Source organism: Dermochelys coriacea, chromosome 11, assembly GCF_009764565.3.
Source record: "Dermochelys coriacea isolate rDerCor1 chromosome 11, rDerCor1.pri.v4, whole genome shotgun sequence".
Classification (NCBI taxonomy): Eukaryota; Metazoa; Chordata; order Testudines; family Dermochelyidae; genus Dermochelys; species Dermochelys coriacea.
In genome coordinates, this window is record NC_050078.2 from 37,943,827 (window position 1) to 37,965,134 (window position 21,308).

General features: G+C 39.1%; 1 protein-coding gene across 1 annotated transcript in view; it reads left to right on the forward strand.

The window, feature by feature from the left end:
• Nucleotides 1-21,308, forward strand: part of XIRP2 (xin actin binding repeat containing 2) — a 171,436-nt gene that overhangs the window by 113,623 nt on the left and 36,505 nt on the right. Inside the window, exon 3 of the mRNA XM_038421750.2 lies at nt 14,011-14,168. Coding sequence (XP_038277678.1) covers nt 14,011-14,168 — 158 coding nt within the window. The remainder of the gene's footprint in view (nt 1-14,010; nt 14,169-21,308) is intronic.

A 21,308-nucleotide genomic window follows, 5' to 3' on the forward strand; every position in this document is an offset into this window, starting at 1 on the left:
GCTGTTCATATTAGTCAGGACTTGCTATTTCAGTTAGATCATTGCCCCTAATCGTGCTGCATTGAGTAATAGACTCCACCGGGGCATTCAAAACTGACATGCACACATGCAGGTGCTTTACTACATCAAGTATTTAAAGAACATTACCATGGCTGTCTGTGTGTAAAAATAGACATGCTGATAGTGAAGATGTATGTTCAGATATAATTTATATAGATTAGGAGGGTATTTATTAATAGTATTGTGCTGTGATTTAAGACTGAACAATCTGTAGTGGAACAGAACTTAATTGTGACTGTGTTGCTTTTCTTTTTTGTTTTTTCTTTTCCTCATGAGAGTTGTACTCTGAAGTTGTACTCTGAAGTTTCATTAAATTGTAATTTGTCGTCTTCTAGACCCAAAGCAAATAATTTCTCAGCAGAATTCCAGAGTAAATAATTGCATTTTGTCCTTATAAACCTAATCCAGGAATTTATTTTTAATACTTACTTAACTCCTTCAGTGCCCTCAAGATGTACTGAATGTCTCTACACTGGGACCAAAATTTTACAGATTTGGTTGCTTACATCAATAGGATGCTCAGCACCTATAAAAATCAGGTCACTTATTCAGCTGTTTAAAACATGGGCTGGGGAACCTAACGTTAGGCATCTAGGTCCGAATATTTTAGCTTATATGTTTTCACATTTCTTCCAAATCAGTGGTGCCATTTAACTCATCTGTATATAACATCTGACACTGAAATGGTTAATAACTTATGCAATTTGCTTTCCTAATAACCTCTTCACAGCCAATTAAATTAAATGTAAACTGAGACCCTATACGAATACGCCTCTGAAAAAGCTAAGACTGGCCAGTAAATTAGATTGAATAACTTCCAGCAATTTGGAGGAAACAAAAATAAGATGACAAATAAAAATATTGCTATATTTCAGTACCTAGTGGGATTGGCATTAGAGTAAGGATTACTTGTGTGACTAAGAATATTCAGCCTGAGGCAGTGAAGTAGTCTGACTGTCAGAGATCACATGCTCTGAGTCTGGTAATGTCAGTAACTGCACTCCACTAAATACAGTATTGGAAAACCAATTAATTTTGTTCTTATCTTTTCATTTGGAATAGAACAGTGGTACTCAAACTTTTTTTCATTTACTGACCCCTAAAAAATTTCAAATGGACGTGTGGATCCCTAAGGGTCAACGGACCACAAGTTGAAAACCACTTGAATAGAACAACCAGATATTACTGCGGGGCTTTCACAGCATCACCTTCATACAAGCTGTTGTTTATCCCTACAGAAATAACTGCTCCCCCCCACACACAATTTTTTTTTCATTTTGTTTTTCACAGCTTTTAAAAATAGAAGTGTTCGGAGAAAAGGAAATAATTAAATCTTGAAATAAAAGGAGAGACTTATTTTTTAACTCCGGTATGCACTATCTGTTTATCTTCCATGTTACACGAGCTCTTCTCTTACAATGTCTTGTCACTGAATAGATATAATTGGTTTTGGAATTAGCTTAAAGGACTCATGGTGTCAAGTTTTTTGCTAAATTTATGCAGGAAATATTGCAATTGCCTGTGAATCACAAGCTCAAATATGTCAAATTGCTCAAACATTAAAAAAAAATTACAAATTGCTCAAGGTGAAAATGTGACCTGCAATAAAAATAATCCTTAAAGGGGCTATTTTTGGAGATTGCTGTGCTAGTCACAGACGGGGTGGCATCACCATGATAGGATTATGCACATGCTCAGGCTGTCTGTGAGGATTGATCTAAAATTGGTGGTTACATGTTTAAGAAGGATAAACAGCATGGGAGTCCTAGCTTTAAATACAGATGTTGTAATTGGAGATAGACCGAACTGATTCAGGAAAGTTCAGTTGCCTCCAAATGTAGGGGATCATCCTGTTTTACATGTCACTGTATTGTTGAGACTGCTTTTTAAACCTAATGCACACAAATCCAACAAGACAAAATGGGGTGGGACATAAAGTGCGAAAATGAGTTTGATTCTGGGAGTTGTAGAGCACCAGCAATTCCTGTTGACTGCAGATGCGCTTATGAGTGCTCAGCCCTTCTCATCAGTAAGCCTCTAGGGCAATGTCTACAGTACCTCTGGTAGGGAGCCTCCCATGCTGGGTCCACAGACTTGTGGGGGAAGAGCTCATGTTTAGGGCCCTACCAAATTCATGGCCATGAAAAATGCGTTATGCACCATGAAATCTGATCTTTCCCCTTTCCACCCCACCATGAAATCTGGTCTTTTTTGTGATATTTCCCTAGTCTATACAGTTTTCACGGAGGAGACCAACGTTTCTCAAATTGGGGGTCTTGACCCAAAAGGAACTTGCACGGGGGTCACAGTGTTATTTTAGGCGGGCCATGGTATTGCCCCCTTTACTTCTGCACTGCCTTCAGAGCTGGGTGGTCAGAGAACAGCGGATGTTGGCTTTATTGAAGCAGGAGGCGGAGCTGATGGCAGCAACAGAAAAATGACCTACCACAGGGAAACGTACTCTTGCCAATATTCTTCAACATCCACACGAATGATCAACTGATCCATCTCAGCTCAAGAAGTTTGGTCTATGCTGACGACCCATGCATTGCTGCCCAAGCCAAGAATCTCTTCCAGATCAAAACTATGTGAACATCAATGCTGTCTGGGCTCTCAGTCTGTTACATCAAGAACCAGTTGTTCCCTAACCCAGCCGAATCACAAGTGAGTCTCTTCCATCTTCAGAACAATAGACAACATAATTTGGAATGGGGTTTCACTTGCCCACTGCTATAATCCTGTCTGCCTTGGAGTAATGCTAGACCACACGCTCTCCTTCAGAGCACACGTGAGAAGACAAGAGGCAAAGGTAGCACCCAAAACACCATGGTTAGGAAGCCTGCAAATTCAAAATGGGAAATCATCCCAGCAATACTAAGAGACTCCACACAAGCACTTCGATGGCCGAATATGCATGTCTGATGTGGGAAAGTTTGGCTGATGCAAAGAAGCTGGATCCTGTGCTGCCACTACATTAGAGAATGTCTGAAACCAACAAACATGAACAGCCTTTATGTCCTTCCTGGAATGGATCCACTGGATATCAGGAGAGTGGTCTCAAGCAAAGTGGAATAATTATGACTAGGGCTCCATATCTATCATGGAGGTTGCAGAAGTCACTGATCCTGTGACTTTCCGTGACCTCTGTGACTTCTGCAGGCCAGCTCTGGGGCCAGCTGCTCAGGTGGGCCCCAGGACAGCCACACCAGCCACTGCTGGAGTGACCCGGGGGAAAACCATTCCAGCTGCTGCTCCGGCAGCACCCAGCAGTGGTCCCTGGCCGACTGTAGCAGCCCCTGCTCTGGCAGCCTGGGCAGCTGGTGTCACTGGTCCCGGGTGCCCCCACAACAGCAGCAGCCCCAGAGTGGCCCCCTCTCCCCAAGATTTAATCACAGGTATGTTTAATATAAGTCATGGACAGGTCACGGGCCATGAATTTTTTTTTTTTTTTGCCCATGACCTGTCCATGACTTTTACTAAAAATACCTATAACTTAATCGTAGCCTTAATTATGACAGGGTGAAGATACCACACATCTGCTACATGGTCACACAGTGGAAGTTGGCCACCTGAAATTGTGGAAAAGCGTCCTAACTGCAACAGAACCGCTTAAAAAAATCACCAATCAGACATGCCAAACCTGTGGAAAAAACACAGAAATTGGGCTTGTTTTTGGCTTAATTGGCATGTGAGTTGCTTGTTGGCTAGTTTTTGGGCTTATAGCTTGTTGCTTGTAGCTTCTTTTTTTTTTTTTTGACCTGCTCCTGGCAAGCAGGGGCAAAAGCGGGAGAGAATCAGGGGTGCACAGCAGGCCCACCACAGTCCCAGACTGCACGCCCGGGGGGAATCTAGTCACATAGAGTTTTGGGGTTCTTAGGGATTGGCTTGTTTTGGCCTTGTTTTGAAATGGGATTAGTTTGATTTGGCTTATTGTGAAAGTCGGGATGCTTATTTACCACATGAAAGTTGGCAACTGTGTCACCAATGGCTACATGACTGTAAATGTGATGCACATGGCTCAAAATACTTGTCAAGGACATCAAAATGCACACTGATATTGCCGAATGCCTTCCCACAGGCGCAGAACAGGATTGGTCCATCTGGAGATGTTTAAACTCCCTCCCAACAAGAATTAGCAGATCAAAAGTCAATATGCAGAAGTGGGGCTATTGCACTAACCCAGATACATGTGACTGTGGTGAAACACAAACCATGGAAAATCTGTTGGTCTGCTGGCTCGTATAGGAGCCATGAACCATGGAAGATCTTGCTAGGACTACAGACTTGGCCAGATCATGTGCCCAACACTGGGAAAACCTATGATTCTGGTGGAAGGAACACGAGGAGAATAAGAAGGAACAGGAGCTATCAAGAAAACACCAAATATCATAAGAGTTGCCAGCATTGCTTGCAATCCACTGGGTTGCCTGAGACACAATTGTAATGTATTATAACTATCATCAGAATTACAAGTTTACTGAGTCCATAGCACTAATAGCTGATGACTGTAGTAATCACTACAGCTCCATGCTGTTAAGATCACTGGCTGAGAACACATTGCTGGACAAGCCACCAGCTCACAAAGGAATCAGGGACCTAAGATGAAATATGTGTCCACTGGCCTCAACTTACGAGTCATCTTCAGTGCTCAGAGAAGGCTATGTGGCTTTGAGAAATCACTCATCACCTCTGCCATCTCTTCATCATCTGTATAACAGAGAAGAACACTCTCGTACCTCAGAAAAGTTGTAAGGATTTAACTTATTAAATAAAGGGGCTGAGGCTGTTGTGCTGGTGGCCGAAGATGTAGTAGCATAACATGATACAATTCCACTTCTGGAGTCCAGCGGATAATCGACAATCCCATTGGGAAGCTGTGAACCAGCAAAGTACAGTCTGAGGAGATGTTCCACAAAAATCCATTGGCAAGGATTTTACTTTATTTTGAGGCCTACAAGGCTCAAGTGTTGTATGATTTGTCTCCAGGCAGAAAACACTATTTACAGTTGGGAAAATTTGGTTTTCATCCACAAATACTGCTTTTCAGTGCTCTGCAGTAATGGAACCATTTCTGGCGGAAAGCAGAACTGGCCAAAAGCCCAAAATGTACTTGTTTTGCTTTTCATGCAAACAGTTTTGCCGTTTTAATTTTCACCTGCTCATGTGGTGTCTTTCTGAGGCTTTTGGCAGTGCACTTGATTGCATTGTGGGAGGCTCACAGGTTCCAGGCTTGTTTTCTATTTTTATTCTGTCATGGGAGTTTTATTCCCAATCTTTCTGACTCCTGCTGTTATAATTACTTGTCACCTCTTTGAAACTTGGTTTCCCCTATTTTTAAATATGCTAAATACAAACACAGAAACAAGTGTCATGTATGCATTGATATGTAAAAGAGCACAAAAATATGCTGTGTAATTTCCACAGTAGTCAGAATAAATGTTCAAAGATCATCACATTTGCAGGCCTATGTATGTGCTGTGTTTGTATACTGTAAACATGTTGGGCTGGAATGTAAGGACCTGGCTGCAGGTTTCTTGGTCTTTCAGTATCTGATAATACTGCTGTGTCTACAGCACATGTGTTTTTGCTTTTCTCCCAGGAGGCAGTCGGGGCACCCTTATGAGGTCAGGGTCTAGGTACTTCTTTTCAACTCTGCCCCACTAACTGGAACTTGTTTTACCAAGGTTGCATGATAAGATTTGAAAAGCTGAATGTAAAAGTCTCTCCTTTGTAAGTCTATTTGCACAAAATGTGATTGAGTGTACATACATGTAAGGAGATGATGGTAGACCTGAGAGGAAGGATGGTCCAGTAGTTAGGGCATTTGTCTGGGACTTGGGAGACATAGGCTGAGTTCACTGATCTGCCACAGACTGCTGTGTGACTGTAGGCAAGTCACTCAAGGTATGTCTATATGCATTTACTGGGTGTGATTATTATAGAAATACCCAAGCTAGCTTTAATCTAGTTAGCTCAGATACTAGAGCAATGAAGCCATGGTAGCAGAAGCTTCAGCATGGACTAGCAACCTGTGTAATTACCCATGGCTTGGGGCTTACTTGTGCAGCTTGTGATACCACAGCTTCATTGCTCCGGTACTTATCTTGCTAGATTAAAGCTAGCTTGGGTATGTCTGCATGAACTGTAATCACACCCCATGTAGATATACCTTCAGTCTCTATTCCTCAGCTGTAGAAATGGGGGTAGTAGTACTTCCCTACCTGACAGGGGTGTTATGAGAATAAATACATTAAGAAATCGTGAGGTGCTCATATAATATGGTAAAGGGAGCCTAAGTTATAGTCATTTCATGGACTGTGTCATTCTGACAGTTCTGAGATCAACAGAAATGAATAGGCAGCTTTACATAAAAATTGATGGAATGATACGTCACCTAATTTCATCCATTCCAAAGTACATGGAAAGTTCTTATGTATTGTTATTTGTACTTCCAGAGATTTATGCAAGGCTGTCTTCTCCCTTAAACCCTTAGAAGGTGTCAGGGTTCCCTCCCTCTCGGGTACAGATGTGGGGACCCACATGAAAGACCCCCAAAGCTTAATTCTACAGTTTAGGTTAAAAACTTCCCCAAGGCACAAATTCTTCCTTGTCCTTGGACGGTATCGCTGCCACCACCAAATGAGTTAGACAAAGATTCAGGAAAAGGACCACTTGGAGTTCCGTTTCCCCAAAATATCCCCCACCCCCAAGCCCCTTCACCCCCTTCCCTGGGAAGGCTTGAGAATAATATACCAACCAAATAGGTAACTAAGGTGAGCACAGACCAGACCCTTGGGTTTTTAGGACACTAAAAACCAATCAGATTCTTAAAAACAGAACTTTATTATAAAGAAAAAAGTAAAAAGCACCTCTGTAAAATCAGGATGGAAGGTAATTTTACAGGGTAATAAGATTTAAAACACAGAGGATTCCTGCTAGGCAAAACTTTAAAGTTACAAAAAAGCAATAATAAACCTCCCTCTTATCATAGGGAAAATTCACAAGCTAAAACAAAAGATAATCTAATGCATTTCCTTCCTATTACTTACAATTTGTAATCCTAGATGCTTAGTTCAGGTAGGGTTTTAGGAGATGTGTTTTTCGTGCCCTGGCCTCTCTTTGTTCCGGAGAGAACAACAAAAGACCCCACAAGAAAACCTCCCCCCACAGATTTGAAAGGATCTTCTTCCCTTATTGGTCCTTTTGGTCAGGTGCCAATCAGGTTATTTGAGCTTCTTAACCCATTACAGGTAAAGGAGGGATTTTATGCTACCCTTAGCTGTATGTTTATGACAGAAGGTGAAATAGCTGAGAAAATGTTCTGATACAACAAAGTTGAACGGCAAAGCATGCTCACAATGAGTAAGACCGGATGTGAGCAATGTGAGAGTATATGACTAGACTAGTAAACTTTAATAGCTAGTGGAACGCACAGGGTCCCTTCTTTTCTCTCTCTCCCATCTTGTATTGCATTTTATGGTATTAGGTTCTGATACCTTTTGGATTGGATTAACCTTCGGTTGAATACTTCAATCTGTCCTCTTTCTATCTGTAATTTGAGTGCTTCAACCAGTATAAATCCTTGCCCTGTAGTTCCTCTGTCTGATTATGTTGCTCTTGCAGAGTTAACTTATGAGAGTGAAAGAAAAGGAGGAAATTATAACACCAACTTTAAAAAAATTAGATCAACCCTAGATAAAGTCAGCTGATCATTACAGGAGAGAATAACCTGTGTATTCTGCTCCTAATTTCAATGGATTGTTATGATTATCACTTCTCTTAGCTATGTAAAGGGTGCAGTATGTTTCAGATGAAAAGGTATTTTGGTCAAACTTGTGGTGATAAGGATAAGAAGTACTAAAATCATTTTTAGCACCTGTTTGACTTACCAGCATCACATTCAAGATACTCAGTTTCTTTCAGTGAAGATTATAAGCATATTAGTTATACATTAATGATGAAGACTCTAAACATTTACAGTACCACCTTTTCACATCCTTGAGATATAGTAACTGAAACCTTAAACAAGTCCATTATAGTTCAAATCAATGAAAACAAAGCTTTGTACCGTTTCAGACAGCATATTGTTATGGGAATCTGTTCTAAAGCTTTTATGCCACTGTAATCTTTTCTGAGGTTAACTTATGTATATGTTTATATTTTTCTCAGGGACAAACTTTTCTTGTACTCTGCTTAATTTTTCTAAGTAAATTCAGCAGAGATGTGGAAAAGGGAAAGACATTTGGTCAAGTCAATTACCTCTCCATCTTTGAGAAGTTCAAAAGAAATACAAGGGAATTTTAAAAATACAACTTGTTGTCTCTGGCCACTGAGCATCACTTTGGACCCAAATTTCTCTCATCTGAAACCTGTTTCTGTAACCCCAGACAATGTATTTCTTAAAGTAAGGCAGGTTTGATGTACATGGCAGAGGGGCACTGCTGGCACATGATGGCATATATCACATTGGTAGATGCGCAGGTGAATGAGTCTCTGATAGTGTGGCTGATGTGATTAGGCCCTATGATGGTGTCCCTTGAATAGATAGACAGAACTGTTCACCTACGCATCTACCAATGTGATATATGCCATCATGTGCCAGCAATGCCCCTCTGCCATGTACATTGGTCAAACTGGACAGTCTCTACGTAAAAGGATAAATGGACATAAATCAGACATCAAGAATTATAACATTCAAAAACCAGTCGGAGAACACTTCAGTCTCTCCGGTCACACGATTACAGACCTGAGAGTAGCTATCCTTCAACAAAAAAACTTCAAAAACAGACTCCAATGAGAGACTGCTGAATTGGAATTAATTTGCAAACTGGATACAATTAACTTAGGCTTGAATAGAGACTGGGAGTGGATGAGTCATTACATAAAGTAAAACTATTTCCCCATGTTATTTCTCCCCCCACCCCACCCCCTACTGTTCCTCAGACATTCTTGTTAACTGCTAGAAATGGCCCACCTTGGTTATCACCATAAAAAGTTTTCCTCCTTTCCCCGCCTCCTTCCTGCTGGTAATAGCTCATCTTAAGTGATCACTCTCCTTACAGTGTGTATGATAAAACCCATTGTTTCACGTTCTCTGTGTGTGTATATAAATCTCCCCGCTGTATTTTCCACTGAATGCATCCAATGAAGTAAGCTCTAGCTCACGAAAGCTTATGCTCAAATAAATTTGTTAGTCTCTAAGGTGCCACAAGTACTCCTTTTCTTTTTTGCCAATACAGACTAACACGGCTGCTACTCTGAAATGAGTTATGTATATGCGGGCAATGGAGCTTCATATGCCAACTCAAGTGAAGTACGATTGGGGCTAAATCCCACCCCAGCACATCCCTATGAATGATTTATGAATCTCTGAGCATAGGTGGGAGGTAGTTAGCATGAGCTACCATGTTAAGAATGGTATCCACACATAATTATAACTAGTGCAAGGCCAAACTTCATCAAAATTACACAAATTGCTCAACTTCCCATTTTTTAATTTCTCACATAAAATTGGTGTTCAGGTAACTCAGCTATTCAGTGAGGGTTAGATGGAAAATCTGGAAGGAAGATTTAAAACATGCAGAAGTAGAACAAATGAGGAAGATACTAGGTCCTGCATTTTGAAAAAGACAGATGCTTTCACTTGAGTGATAGCGGACAACCCATGCAGAAACTGAGACAGTCAGCATTATGTGAGCAATAAACTCACACTACAACCTTATTGCTATGGCTAACACATGACAATATACTACTTTGCTCATATATTAGATTAATGTTTGTACAGCGCTTTGAAATTGTAGAGTGCTATATATGTGGTATTAGTTTTCCTTGCCTATTGTGCATTCATGTCTGCTTTATTTGCAGAAGTACACATTCAAACACTAGCGCAAAACAGAATAATTGGTTTTGCTTAAGAACATATGGCCCAATTCTTAAGTTATTATTGAGGTAAAACTTCCACTGACTTCAAAGGGAATTTTGCCTGAGTCAGAACTTAACATTATCTGTCTTGTCACTTCCTAGGAGTGAATGATGTAGGAATAGTAGCAGAACTTTCTAAGTGACGGGTTTTTTTAAGACTCCACCCCTAAAGAGGTCCCACTAGGCCCTGGCTTTTCTGGTCTTCAGGGCACAATATAAGGTATATTTATTTTGTTTATGTTTTTGGTTTAACTTTCATGACCCTGGATTACACATTCCAGTTTCAGGTGCAATCCTTGCCACAGTAGTAGCAGTAGCTTTTAGGTTATCTTTAAGGTTGGCTTTCTGTATTTGTATGCATTAAAAAAAAATTGTGACCATGCCTAGCTGCCAGTGAGATAACATAGGGCTTAAATAATCATAATAAAAATAACCACCGTGTCCAGCAGACGTTCTTGCTTTTGTGGACTGAAACAATGCTTTAATTTTAGAAGGAAGGCCTTTTGTGTAAATGTGTATGTCAAGTGTGTTTCTTCGACTATATTCTGATAAATAGTAAAAAGACTAGCAGAAAGGAATCCCTCTCTCTCCTTAATAACTGAAGAAGTATGTCAGTAACTTTCAATTAATAAAAGGAAATCCTAGGAAATGTAATTGAATATGAAATGTCCTTTTTGGCCATTTACACAGAATCTTGCTCTGATAGGTATACAAAAGTCTCCCCCTGCTGGTGTGTTCCCCAAGAGTTCACTCAGAAGGAGGACATGTTTCCTATTGTATGCCATACAAAATAAGCTCTTCACATACACACATTTCTTCTCTATATAACATAACATAGCTTCTCCTTCAACAATGAAGGGAATAGATTGCATTCATATACCTCTTGAAAAGCTAGAGACAAATCCTTTGTTACAAGTGAGACTTCCTGTCCTACTCAAATCTGCAGATTAATTGCATTTGAAGGACTAGGTTCTTTCTTTAGAGTCATATGCCCTAACACTATTTTCATCTTTTGCAGAATATGAAAATGTGAAATATTTTCCTTTACAGTGAGTGTCTGCAAAGCAAATGTACAGGTCACAGGGTTTGTTTGTTTAGGGTTCTGTCATACTACTAGGTAAATGGGATGACAAATAGGGAAATGACCACGATTATATAGCACTAATTTGTGGATTATCTCATTGATTGGCATTTGGGTTTTAGTGTGCCAAGTTCATTTAGAAAAAACAAAACCATTATTACAGTCAGACAGTAAAAAAAATCCCAAAATAATTGCAGGAAATGAAATGAGAGTATTAAGTGGCAAAGCAAAGTTTCCTACAAGTCCTTTATCCTCTTGTCTTGCTCTAGAAAGTATCGTACATGCTCCATGTTCATATACAAAGGTCTTCACCTTCCTAGATTTTCCTTGAACTGCACCTACAGCCAGATAAAAATAAATAAAGCCATATGCTTGCTCTCTCACTCTCTCTCTCTACTGGAAGCCCATTTCTGCAGCTGTTTTGCTGCTGCTGTGGCTGGATTTCCTAAATTTCATTATGAGTGCAAATCTCTCTTCAGTTAATCATATTATCTGTCTCTGACTTGACATTCAGTATCTGAGCTGCATTGTAAAAGCAAAACTTTGTTCCACAGCAACTTTCAGTTTTATTTGCCATTTACAGGAATATTCTGCCTTCATTAAAGTATTGTGTCATAACGAAATCTAGATACTATGTCTAGTATTCAAATGGTGGTTTTATATTTAAAAACAAAAAGAAAAATTAAGTAAATTTATTTTGTTGGAGAATATTGACTTGATTCACTAAGCTCCTTTCACCATTTATTATACCTAAATTTACTTTGGATATTTCACAAGCTTAGAGGCTAGTCTTCTTCTATATTTTTGCTTAAAAATTATCTTAAAAAACTCAATGGAAAATTCTGCCCTAATATTCACACATGCAGTTCCCACTAATCTATAGTAATATATCTGATAGTAAAATTTGACCCTCGTGGGGTTTTGAAATTGCAGAACATGAGCAGAAGTCTGCATGGGATAACTTAACCATAGTTTCTAAACTAGTTAAAATTTTGGATTTTGATGTGCTGGCTTGCACAAAGGCACTGCCAGTTGCAGCTAGCATGTTAAGACTCCTATTTATTATTAAAACGAGTCTCTTACTATTAATTTGTACAGACTCTCAAAAAGCAGTTTTTGTTTAATGGAAAATGTGGAATTAGAAATAATAAAAGAGATAGATATACTGGTACTTGCTCTTGAATTAAATTAATTGTTCTCTACATTTCACCTGCCAATATGACATGACAGTTTCTAGAGTAGGATTGCAATGATTTTACACTGAGAAAAATATTACTACTTTACAAGTGCCAGGGAAATGAACCATTTTGCTTATTTTATGCAGTCAGGTTGCAGTATGTTCACAGAAGCAATAGCAAAGCAGCACTATGTGCTCTCAAGCACTATTCTCTACCTCCTGGAATTTTGCTTTGAACATGAGATCTTCCCTGGTGATATAATACAGGAAGAAATGAGAGTCAGTAAGGTACTGCAGGCACAGATTCCTAATAAAGTTGAAGAGAAGCAGTAAAACCTTTGTCTATATCCACCATTTTAAATACTAAGAGGTGCATACTGACTATACAGAAAGTAGAAACTTCCAACAAGCGCAAGTCCTTATTGTTTTTAGCTTTTAGTTTTGATCAATGCGGTTCCATATCACAAATGACTCACTACTCACTTATCTACAATGTGATCCACACTGGCCTTGTCTTCACTACTAAAAAAGGAGCATTCTTTATCTTAGTGTAACTAACAAGCATGAGCTACCCCAAAGTAAAAGTGCAGTGAAGACAAGGCACTTTAGTTTTACTATAAGGGAAACTAGGTGAGGTCAACCCAGGTGGAGATGTACATATAGTGCTGACTTTGCCTAGTTTACCTCATGGTAAAATGAAAGTGCCTTGTCTTTACTGTGTTTTTACCTCGGGATAGTTACCCCAAGGTAAAGAACGCACCTTTTTTAACCAGTGAAGATGAGGCCACTGATGACATCATCTTGAAGAACCAGTTACTGTAGGGTGTTCTAATATATGAACATATCAAAGTGACTTTTTTGGTCAGCTGCAAAATTATTAAGGTGAAAATTTCAAAGTAAGCTGTCTTCTACTGAAGGGAATATATCTTCACCTAATGTAGAGCTTTAGATAATATGGACAAAATATCAAGTGAAGAGCTTGAAAGAGCTAATAAGTAGGCTATGATGAGACAATTCGCATTTTTAATGGAAATGAGTCAACTTTGTGGGTGCAATGTAAACTGAGGAAGTAACAGCAATTTAGGTGTTGCATTTTATATGCAGATTTTCAGAGTAAAAGTAATAGTCTAAGTGAAAACTTCTACAGTGCTCAGCTGCTGTACACTCACTTGGTTTTGCATTCATTATGAGTGAGGTCAAAGTAGTTAATTATCAGTGAGACACTCTAGTGCAGACAAAATAATTAATAGTAAATGAATAAACTGGAGACAAATTCTGCTCTGAGTTATTCCCTTGCAACCCAATTGATTAGAATAGATTTTGCCCCATTACAACTTATGTATTGAGTTATAGTGGTTTTGCTTATAGTGTAAAAGGATATGTATTCAAGCTTTCTGGTGACCATATATTTTTGCTAGTTTATCAAGAAAAATACACAATGTGTTTTGTTGAAAAGTCTTTATTTTAGTAGAGTTTTTAAAAAAGTGATATTGATTTCAATAAGAAACATCATTGTTTCCTTTGAAATGCCTATTGATTTCACTGGGAGAAGGCTTGGGCACTTTGGACCTGATTCAGAGCCGTAATTTATTATCTGCAGTTCATACATTATAAGTTGGAATTGATGTAATATTGCCATAGATATTGGATAACATTGTTAACTCTTGCAATCTGTTTTTGAAGACATTTTTTCTTTTCTTTCAGCCTTAAAAAGCAGGTACTTAATAATAAAAATAAACCTCCTAATATAAAATATTGTGTTTGCTTTTAGCTGTTGCTAGTGGTCACAAGCCTGTAAGTGGATTTTCAGAAGAAAGCACTAACTGGAGTTATAGTGTGGATTTCCAGGATTGTGTCTCATTGAAGGAAAGAATGGCTATGTATCAAGCAGCTGTGTCCAAAGTGGAGCGCAGCAGCTCCTCTGCTAATGTAAGATATTGCCTTCAATTTAACATCATAATTGTCTTCATAATTTGCTATTTCTGTTTACACAGGGCCATATTCTGCTCACTTATTCACAAAAGCGGTCGCACCGTTTTGCCTACATTACCTTTATGTAGAACAAAATTTAAAACCTGAATTACCAACACCTACGCAGCAAAGTTACCAGTTCATTTCAGGCTCTTACGAATAAGAGTTTGCGTAACACTGATCTTTTGGAAGGCTCATTTTAATTCACTGGCTGTACAGTTTTTCTTTTTGCTCTTGTATGCACTAAATCTATTAGAAATATTTAAATCAACATAGAAATGAGAGATTAGCAACATAGCCACTCTGCTAAACCAATTATGATCCTAGAAGAATATAGGTTTCTGTACTATCATCAATTTTTATAGTCAGCAAGTAATAAAATTGTATTCAAAACAATGCTTCACTCTGGCTGCTCAGGCTATGGAATTTGAAATTACTGCAGTGTTAAACTGGACAATGATACAGAATCATAAAAAGTAGGACTGGGAGGGACCTTGAGACATCATCTAGTCCAGCCCTTTGCGCTGAGGTAGAACCATGTATACCTAGCCTGTTCTTGACAGATGTTTGTCTAACCAGTTCTTAAAAACCTCCCATATAATGAAAAATGAAAGAGCATTGTTTTATAATAAGATTATCAAAACAACTATTATATACAAATAAAAAAAATGGTGACTAATTTTGTTTTACTATTGTGCCTCTCTATTCAATAGGAATTTATTTTACAGAAATACTATAGAACTGAAATAACTAAGTAATAATTGTGCCACGGTCTCCTAAAACCATGAATGAAATGACAGTAGGCTTGAACTTGGTTACCACATTTAGGGAACACTCCTTATCGGGTAACAGTGGAATAATTAAGGTACTCTAACAACTTCAAAACTAAAGGAGTATAGCATCTGGGTTTGAATTGCACATGGAACTAAATATTTATCTTAAGTACATGCGGACAATAGAAAACATACTCAGAAGCAGTATTTTGATCATGTGGTTTTCTTTTAGATTATGTTAGAAAATGTAAGGGTAGTAAAAACACAGCATTCTTTAATGGACCAGAAAATAGGTACTTAGAATTTCTCATTTAAGAAAGAGATGAAGTTAGAAATTATTGTAAAAACAGAAACGTGACAGATAAGTGTAGGAGTCCCTTAATGAGTCTAGTCTCCTGTTGATTCCAGTGTGTTACTCTTTTTGGCATCAGTAGTAATTTTCTGTTGGTCTGAAGGTAAGTGACTGAAGGAACATTATTTCAACAAAGAAGAGCCACTATATTATTTTTTTACTCAATTAAAGACTGTAGAATACACCCCAGAGTTCTCTTCAGAATGTAAGATAGGAGATTAAAAAGGAATAATCCTAAAAAGCCTAGATCCTGGAGCAGTGAACAGGAGAACTAGTGCATACACACACTTCGATTTATATATATTTATAAAATGTAGTAAAATGCTGAACAGCAAAAAGAGAAACAACAGAGAATTGAAATGTGAGGCTGGTGGGAACTAAGGCACATGATGTTTGGTTTCAGTGGCCTGTTCCTTTATCATTAGTACCTCAGAAACCTTGCAGAAGGGCACAGACAGAAAGATGATCAAAATACTACTTAATAGAAGTGAATTGTTATACTTTGAGTTTGAGATTCTAAAAACTCTATTTGCATGATCCTTAAAAATATCTGGAAGGAATTAACAGCTCTGATTATTTTTTTAAGTTTCCTAAATGATTTACTCCTACTAAAACCAGAGAAAATGGCAAACTACTTTTACCGTTTTTATTTTCCCCAGGCTTCCTGAGAAGTTCACTTAAACACTTTACAGAGGTCTAACTGATGTAACAACCAGACACAAAAAAGTATGTTAACATTAAAAGAGTTGATAGGACACAAATATTTGTGATTTATACAAGGCTCATGGAGTCCTAGAAAAAATGCTTGTGGAGTGTCTAGATGAGCATTGAAAAAGGTGTGAGTTAACTCAAGTTCATTGGCAGTCATGTAACCCAAATTACAGTGTTGTCCCAAACTAGTCTGGACATAAATTTGTCCTATGCTCTGATGACCTGTCATGTAGCTGCACTAATCTGTATATACAATGTCACACAATTATCTCAGCACCTTGTGAAATTGATGGAGAACTTTGGAAGAGTGAATCTCATTGCTACAAAATAAGGCATACACTTATAATGGTGAGAAAATTAATCGCTAGAATAATTTATGAAGGGTTATGGTGAGTTCTCCATCACTGACCATTTTTAAATCAAGCCTGGATGTTTTTTCTAAAAGATCTGCTTTAGGAATTATTTTGGGGAAGTTCTATGGCCTATGTTATATAGGAGGTCAGACTAGAGGATTAAAATGGTTCCTTCTGGCCTTGAAATTTATGGGGGAAAAAATGTTTCCCCAAACTATAAAATACAATAGAAATGCCTGTAGCTATTATACAGTCTATCACAATAGCTGTTAAAATACCTCTGAGTATAGCTTAGAAAGAGCAAAGCTCAGATAAGATTTAGAGAAAAAATAATACCTAGGAAAAAGGTAGCTATTGCTTTCTGGATGCTTGAGAAGAAAATATTTTAGATCAACATTTAACAAACAGCGCCTGCTTGATTGCAGTAAGAAATGAGAAGTAAAACATACAGGAACCCTAGATTACATATAATAGTAAAAAACACATCATTTATGAATTTTTAAGCAATGGGCTCTTTGAGTACAACATCCACTCACATTTTAATTTGAGAAACTGTCTTACTACTAAAATTTGAGAAACTGTCTTACTACTAAAAAAGAAAAAGAGTACTTGTGGCACCTTAGAGACTAACAAATTTATTAGAGCATAAGCTTTCGTGAGCTACAGCTCACTTCATCGGATGCATCCGATGCACTCTCGTTACAGTGTGTATGGTAACACCCATTGTTTCATGTTCTCTGTGTATATAAAATATCCTCACTGTATTTTCCACTGCATGTGTCCGATGAAGTGAGCTGTAGCTCACGAAAGCTTATGCTCAAATAAATTTGTTAGTCTCTAAGGTGCCACAAGTACTCCTTGTCTTTTTGCGGATACAAACTAACATGGCTGCTACTCTAAAACCTATATAAATAACAGGCTTAGCATTGAAGTGGTAATCACGGTGAAAGATGAAAAAATATTTTTCCTTAAATGAATGGAAGATGTGATCAGAAATACCTTGTATTGTGTTTCAGAGTAGCAGCCGTGTTAGTCTGTATTCGCAAAAAGAAAAGGAGTACTGGTGGCACCTTAGAGACTAACAAATTTATTTGAGCATAAGCTTTCGTGAGCTACAGCTCACTTCATCGGATGCATTTGGTGGAAAAAACAGAGGAGAGATTTATATACACACACACACAGAGAACATGAAACAATGGGTTTATCATACACACTGTAAGGAGAGTGATCACTTAAGATAAGCGATCACTAGCAGCAGGGGGGGGAAAGGAGGAAAACCTTTCATGGTGACAAGCAAGGTAGGCTAATTCCAGCAGTTAACAAGAATATCAGAGGAACAGTGGGGGGTGGGGTGGGAGGGAGAAATATCATGGGGAAATAGTTTTACTTTGTGAAATGACTCATCCATTCCCAGTCTCTATTCAAGCCTAAGTTAATTGTATCCAGTTTGCAAATTAATTCCAATTCAGCAGTCTCTCGTTGGAGTCTGTTTTTGAAGCTTTTTTGTTGAAGTATAGCCACTCTAAGATCTGTGATCGAGTGACCAGAGAGATTGAAGTGTTCTCCAACTGGTTTTTGAATGTTATAATATCGGAAACCTACTGACCGCTATTCCTACCTACATGCCTCTAGCTTTCATCCAGATCATACCACTCGATCCATTGTCTACAGCCAAGCGCTACGATATAACCGCATTTGCTCCAACCCCTCAGACAGAGACAAACACCTACAAGATCTGTATCATGCATTCCTACAACTACAATACCCACCTGCTGAAGTGAAGAAACAGATTGACAGAGCCAGAAGAGTACCCAGAAGTCACCTACTATAGGACAGGCCCAACAAAGAAAACAACAGAACGCCACTAGCCATCACCTTCAGCCCCCAACTAAAACCTCTCCAACGCATCATCAAGGATCTACAACCTATCCTGAAGGATGAGCCATCACTCTCACAGATCTTGGGAGACAGACCAGTCCTTGCTTACAGACAGCCCCCCAATCTGAAGCAAATACTCACCAGCAACCACACACCACACAACAGAACCACTAACCCAGGAACCTGTCCTTGCAACAAAGCCTGTTGCCAACTCTGTCCACATATCTATTCAGGGGATACCATCATAGGGCCTAATCACATCAGCCACACTATCAGAGGCTCGTTCACCTGCGCATCTACCAATGTGATATATGCCATCATGTGCCAGCAATGCCCCTCTGCCATGTACATTGGCCAAACTGGACAGTCTCTATGTAAAAGAATGAATGGACACAAATCAGACGTCAAGAATTATAACATTCAAAAACCAGTTGGAGAACACTTCAATCTCTCTGGTCACTCGATCACAGACCTAAGAGTGGCTATCCTTCAACAAAAAAGCTTCAAAAACAGACTCCAACGAGAGACTGCTGAATTGGAATTAATTTGCAAACTGGATACAATTAACTTAGGCTTGAATAGAGACTGGGAATGGATGAGTCATTACACAAAGTAAAACTATTTCCCCATGGTATTTCTCCCTCCCACCCCACCCCCCACTGTTCCTCTGATATTCTTGTTAACTGCTGGAATTAGCCTACCTTGCTTGTCACCATGAAAGGTTTTCCTCCTTTCCCCCCCCTGCTGCTGGTGATGGCTTATCTTAAGTGATCACTCTCCTTACAGTGTGTATGATAAACCCATTGTTTCATGTTCTCTGTGTGTGTGTATATAAATCTCTCCTCTGTTTTTTCCACCAAATGCATCCGATGAAGTGAGCTGTAGCTCACGAAAGCTTATGCTCTAATAAATTTGTTAGTCTCTAAGGTGCCACCAGTACTCCTTTTCTTCTTGTATTGTGTGTGTAAGCAATATGGTCCAAAATGAAACATTAATGAGATAATATACACAAAATCACAAAATTCACAATATGAAACAGTTCGTAAAAACACAAACAAATAGAATTGAGAGTTTCAGGGCCGGCTCCAGCCTTTTTTCGCCCCAAGAGGGAAAAAAACCAAAAAATCTTGCCGCTGAACATGGAGGTGGAGTGATGGTGCGACTGAAGAAGAGTTGGATCCCCGCTGCCAAATTCCTACCGCTGCCAAGGGCAGATTGCAGCCCCAGAGCCAACGTCTTGCCAACCCTTTACATTTGCTGCCCCAGGCACCTGCTTGGTTTGCTGGTGCCTGGAGCTGGCCCTGGAGAGTGTATCCAGATCCTAGAGAACACAGAAATAACTTTATACCCCTCTCTCTAAGATACTTATGTACACCCCTCCCATTACTGCATCTCACAAAATCCCTGTGAGATAGGGAAGTATTTCCATCTTACAGATGGGGAAGAGACAAGACCCTGCCTATATCAGGAAGAAAAGATGCATTTTTAACAGAAGTTAAAATCCTAGTGTGAAAGGCTGTTGTAGTTTTCACATGTGGTAGCTGGTCAAAGATAACCGTAGACTCCACCCTCTGACTACATGTGAAAATAACTGCCCTGTTAATATGTTAAAACACTCTCCCTCCCCTCCCCCACAGTGTAGGCAAGGCCTGAGTAGTTTGTTCAAGATCAGAGGGTGTATGTGGCACAGCAAGGAAATTAATCTGTCTCTCGCCAGCCACAGGCTAACATTGTAATCACTGAATTATTACAGCTACTGAAGGATACCCCTTCATCAGGGAATGGTTCAGTGGCATGGCACCATCATACAGCTTCCAAGTGCACTCTCTTCTTGCAGCTGGAAGTAGGGAATTATGGTCTCCAACTTCTAGAATGACCAGTTGGGGCATTGACTGGACTGGTGCCCAGAAGACTCCTGGATCACAGCAGCACAAAGGTGTCTTTGCACCCCTTCCCGCCAAAGCTGTGACAGCATTCCTCAGCCACAACTCAGAATCTGGGTGCCATGTGTTTAAACATGCCAAACATAACATATTAAGAGACAGGAATAGAGTAACTACATGTTGATGTTGCATATTTTGGGTTATATGCAGTACAGTTTGCTACATAAAGATTTTTTGTTTGGAAATAGTCTACCATTTTGAAAGAGACTACAAATTTCAATGATATTCCCAATATGAAGAGTAGTGACTCTTTCAAAATGGAAGAATTGTATTAAGTGTAATCCCTGTAACTGAGAGGATCTCAATAAACTTAGCATGTGTAAAAAACCACAACACTTTGGCCCCAATCCAGAACTTCCTAGTTAGTTAAAACTGTTGAAATCAATGATGAATTTTGCCTAATTAATTCAAGATCAGGTTGTATGAGAAGGAAATTTTAACACTGCTCATATAAATCTCTGAAGATTCCGTCACTTCTGCTAGGCGTGCATGAAATGGCCACTTACTAAAACAACTGCTTGTTCACTTTTGCTTAACCATATATACACATCTTTCAACCGTAACTTCATGACTGTTGCATCTTTTGAAAATAATGCTGTTTATTAGGATGTGCCTGGTTGCTCCTGTCAGATATAAATACTAGCTAGCCCAAATAACTTGGCCAATATAGGGAAATTACAGCCCCACTTACTGGATGCTTTGCTTCCTGTGGCTGGGTTCTATATAAGCAGTATTCTATGGAGAGGAGGACCAGAGTATGCTTATGCTGCAGTGTAAGACCAGGGTTAGTGGACCTCAAGTTAGCAGATCCTGGGTTTGTTAACCTAGGGCTTGAGCATCTACACTCATTTGTAACGCCAGATTAGAAGTTATTGAACCTTGGGTCCTCACCTGGGGCTCCAGCATTTACACTGCATTATGGCGACCAAGTCCAACCACACACATTCCAGACTTCCTAGTGCCTTCCCAAAATGTGGCTACTCTAGCACTTCATGGTTCAGTGTGGGAAAACTTGACTCTCCAGAGGGCAAAGAAAGTAGGCCCATGGAATTGTGGAATACTTCTGGTGGACTCAGAGTGCAAAAGTC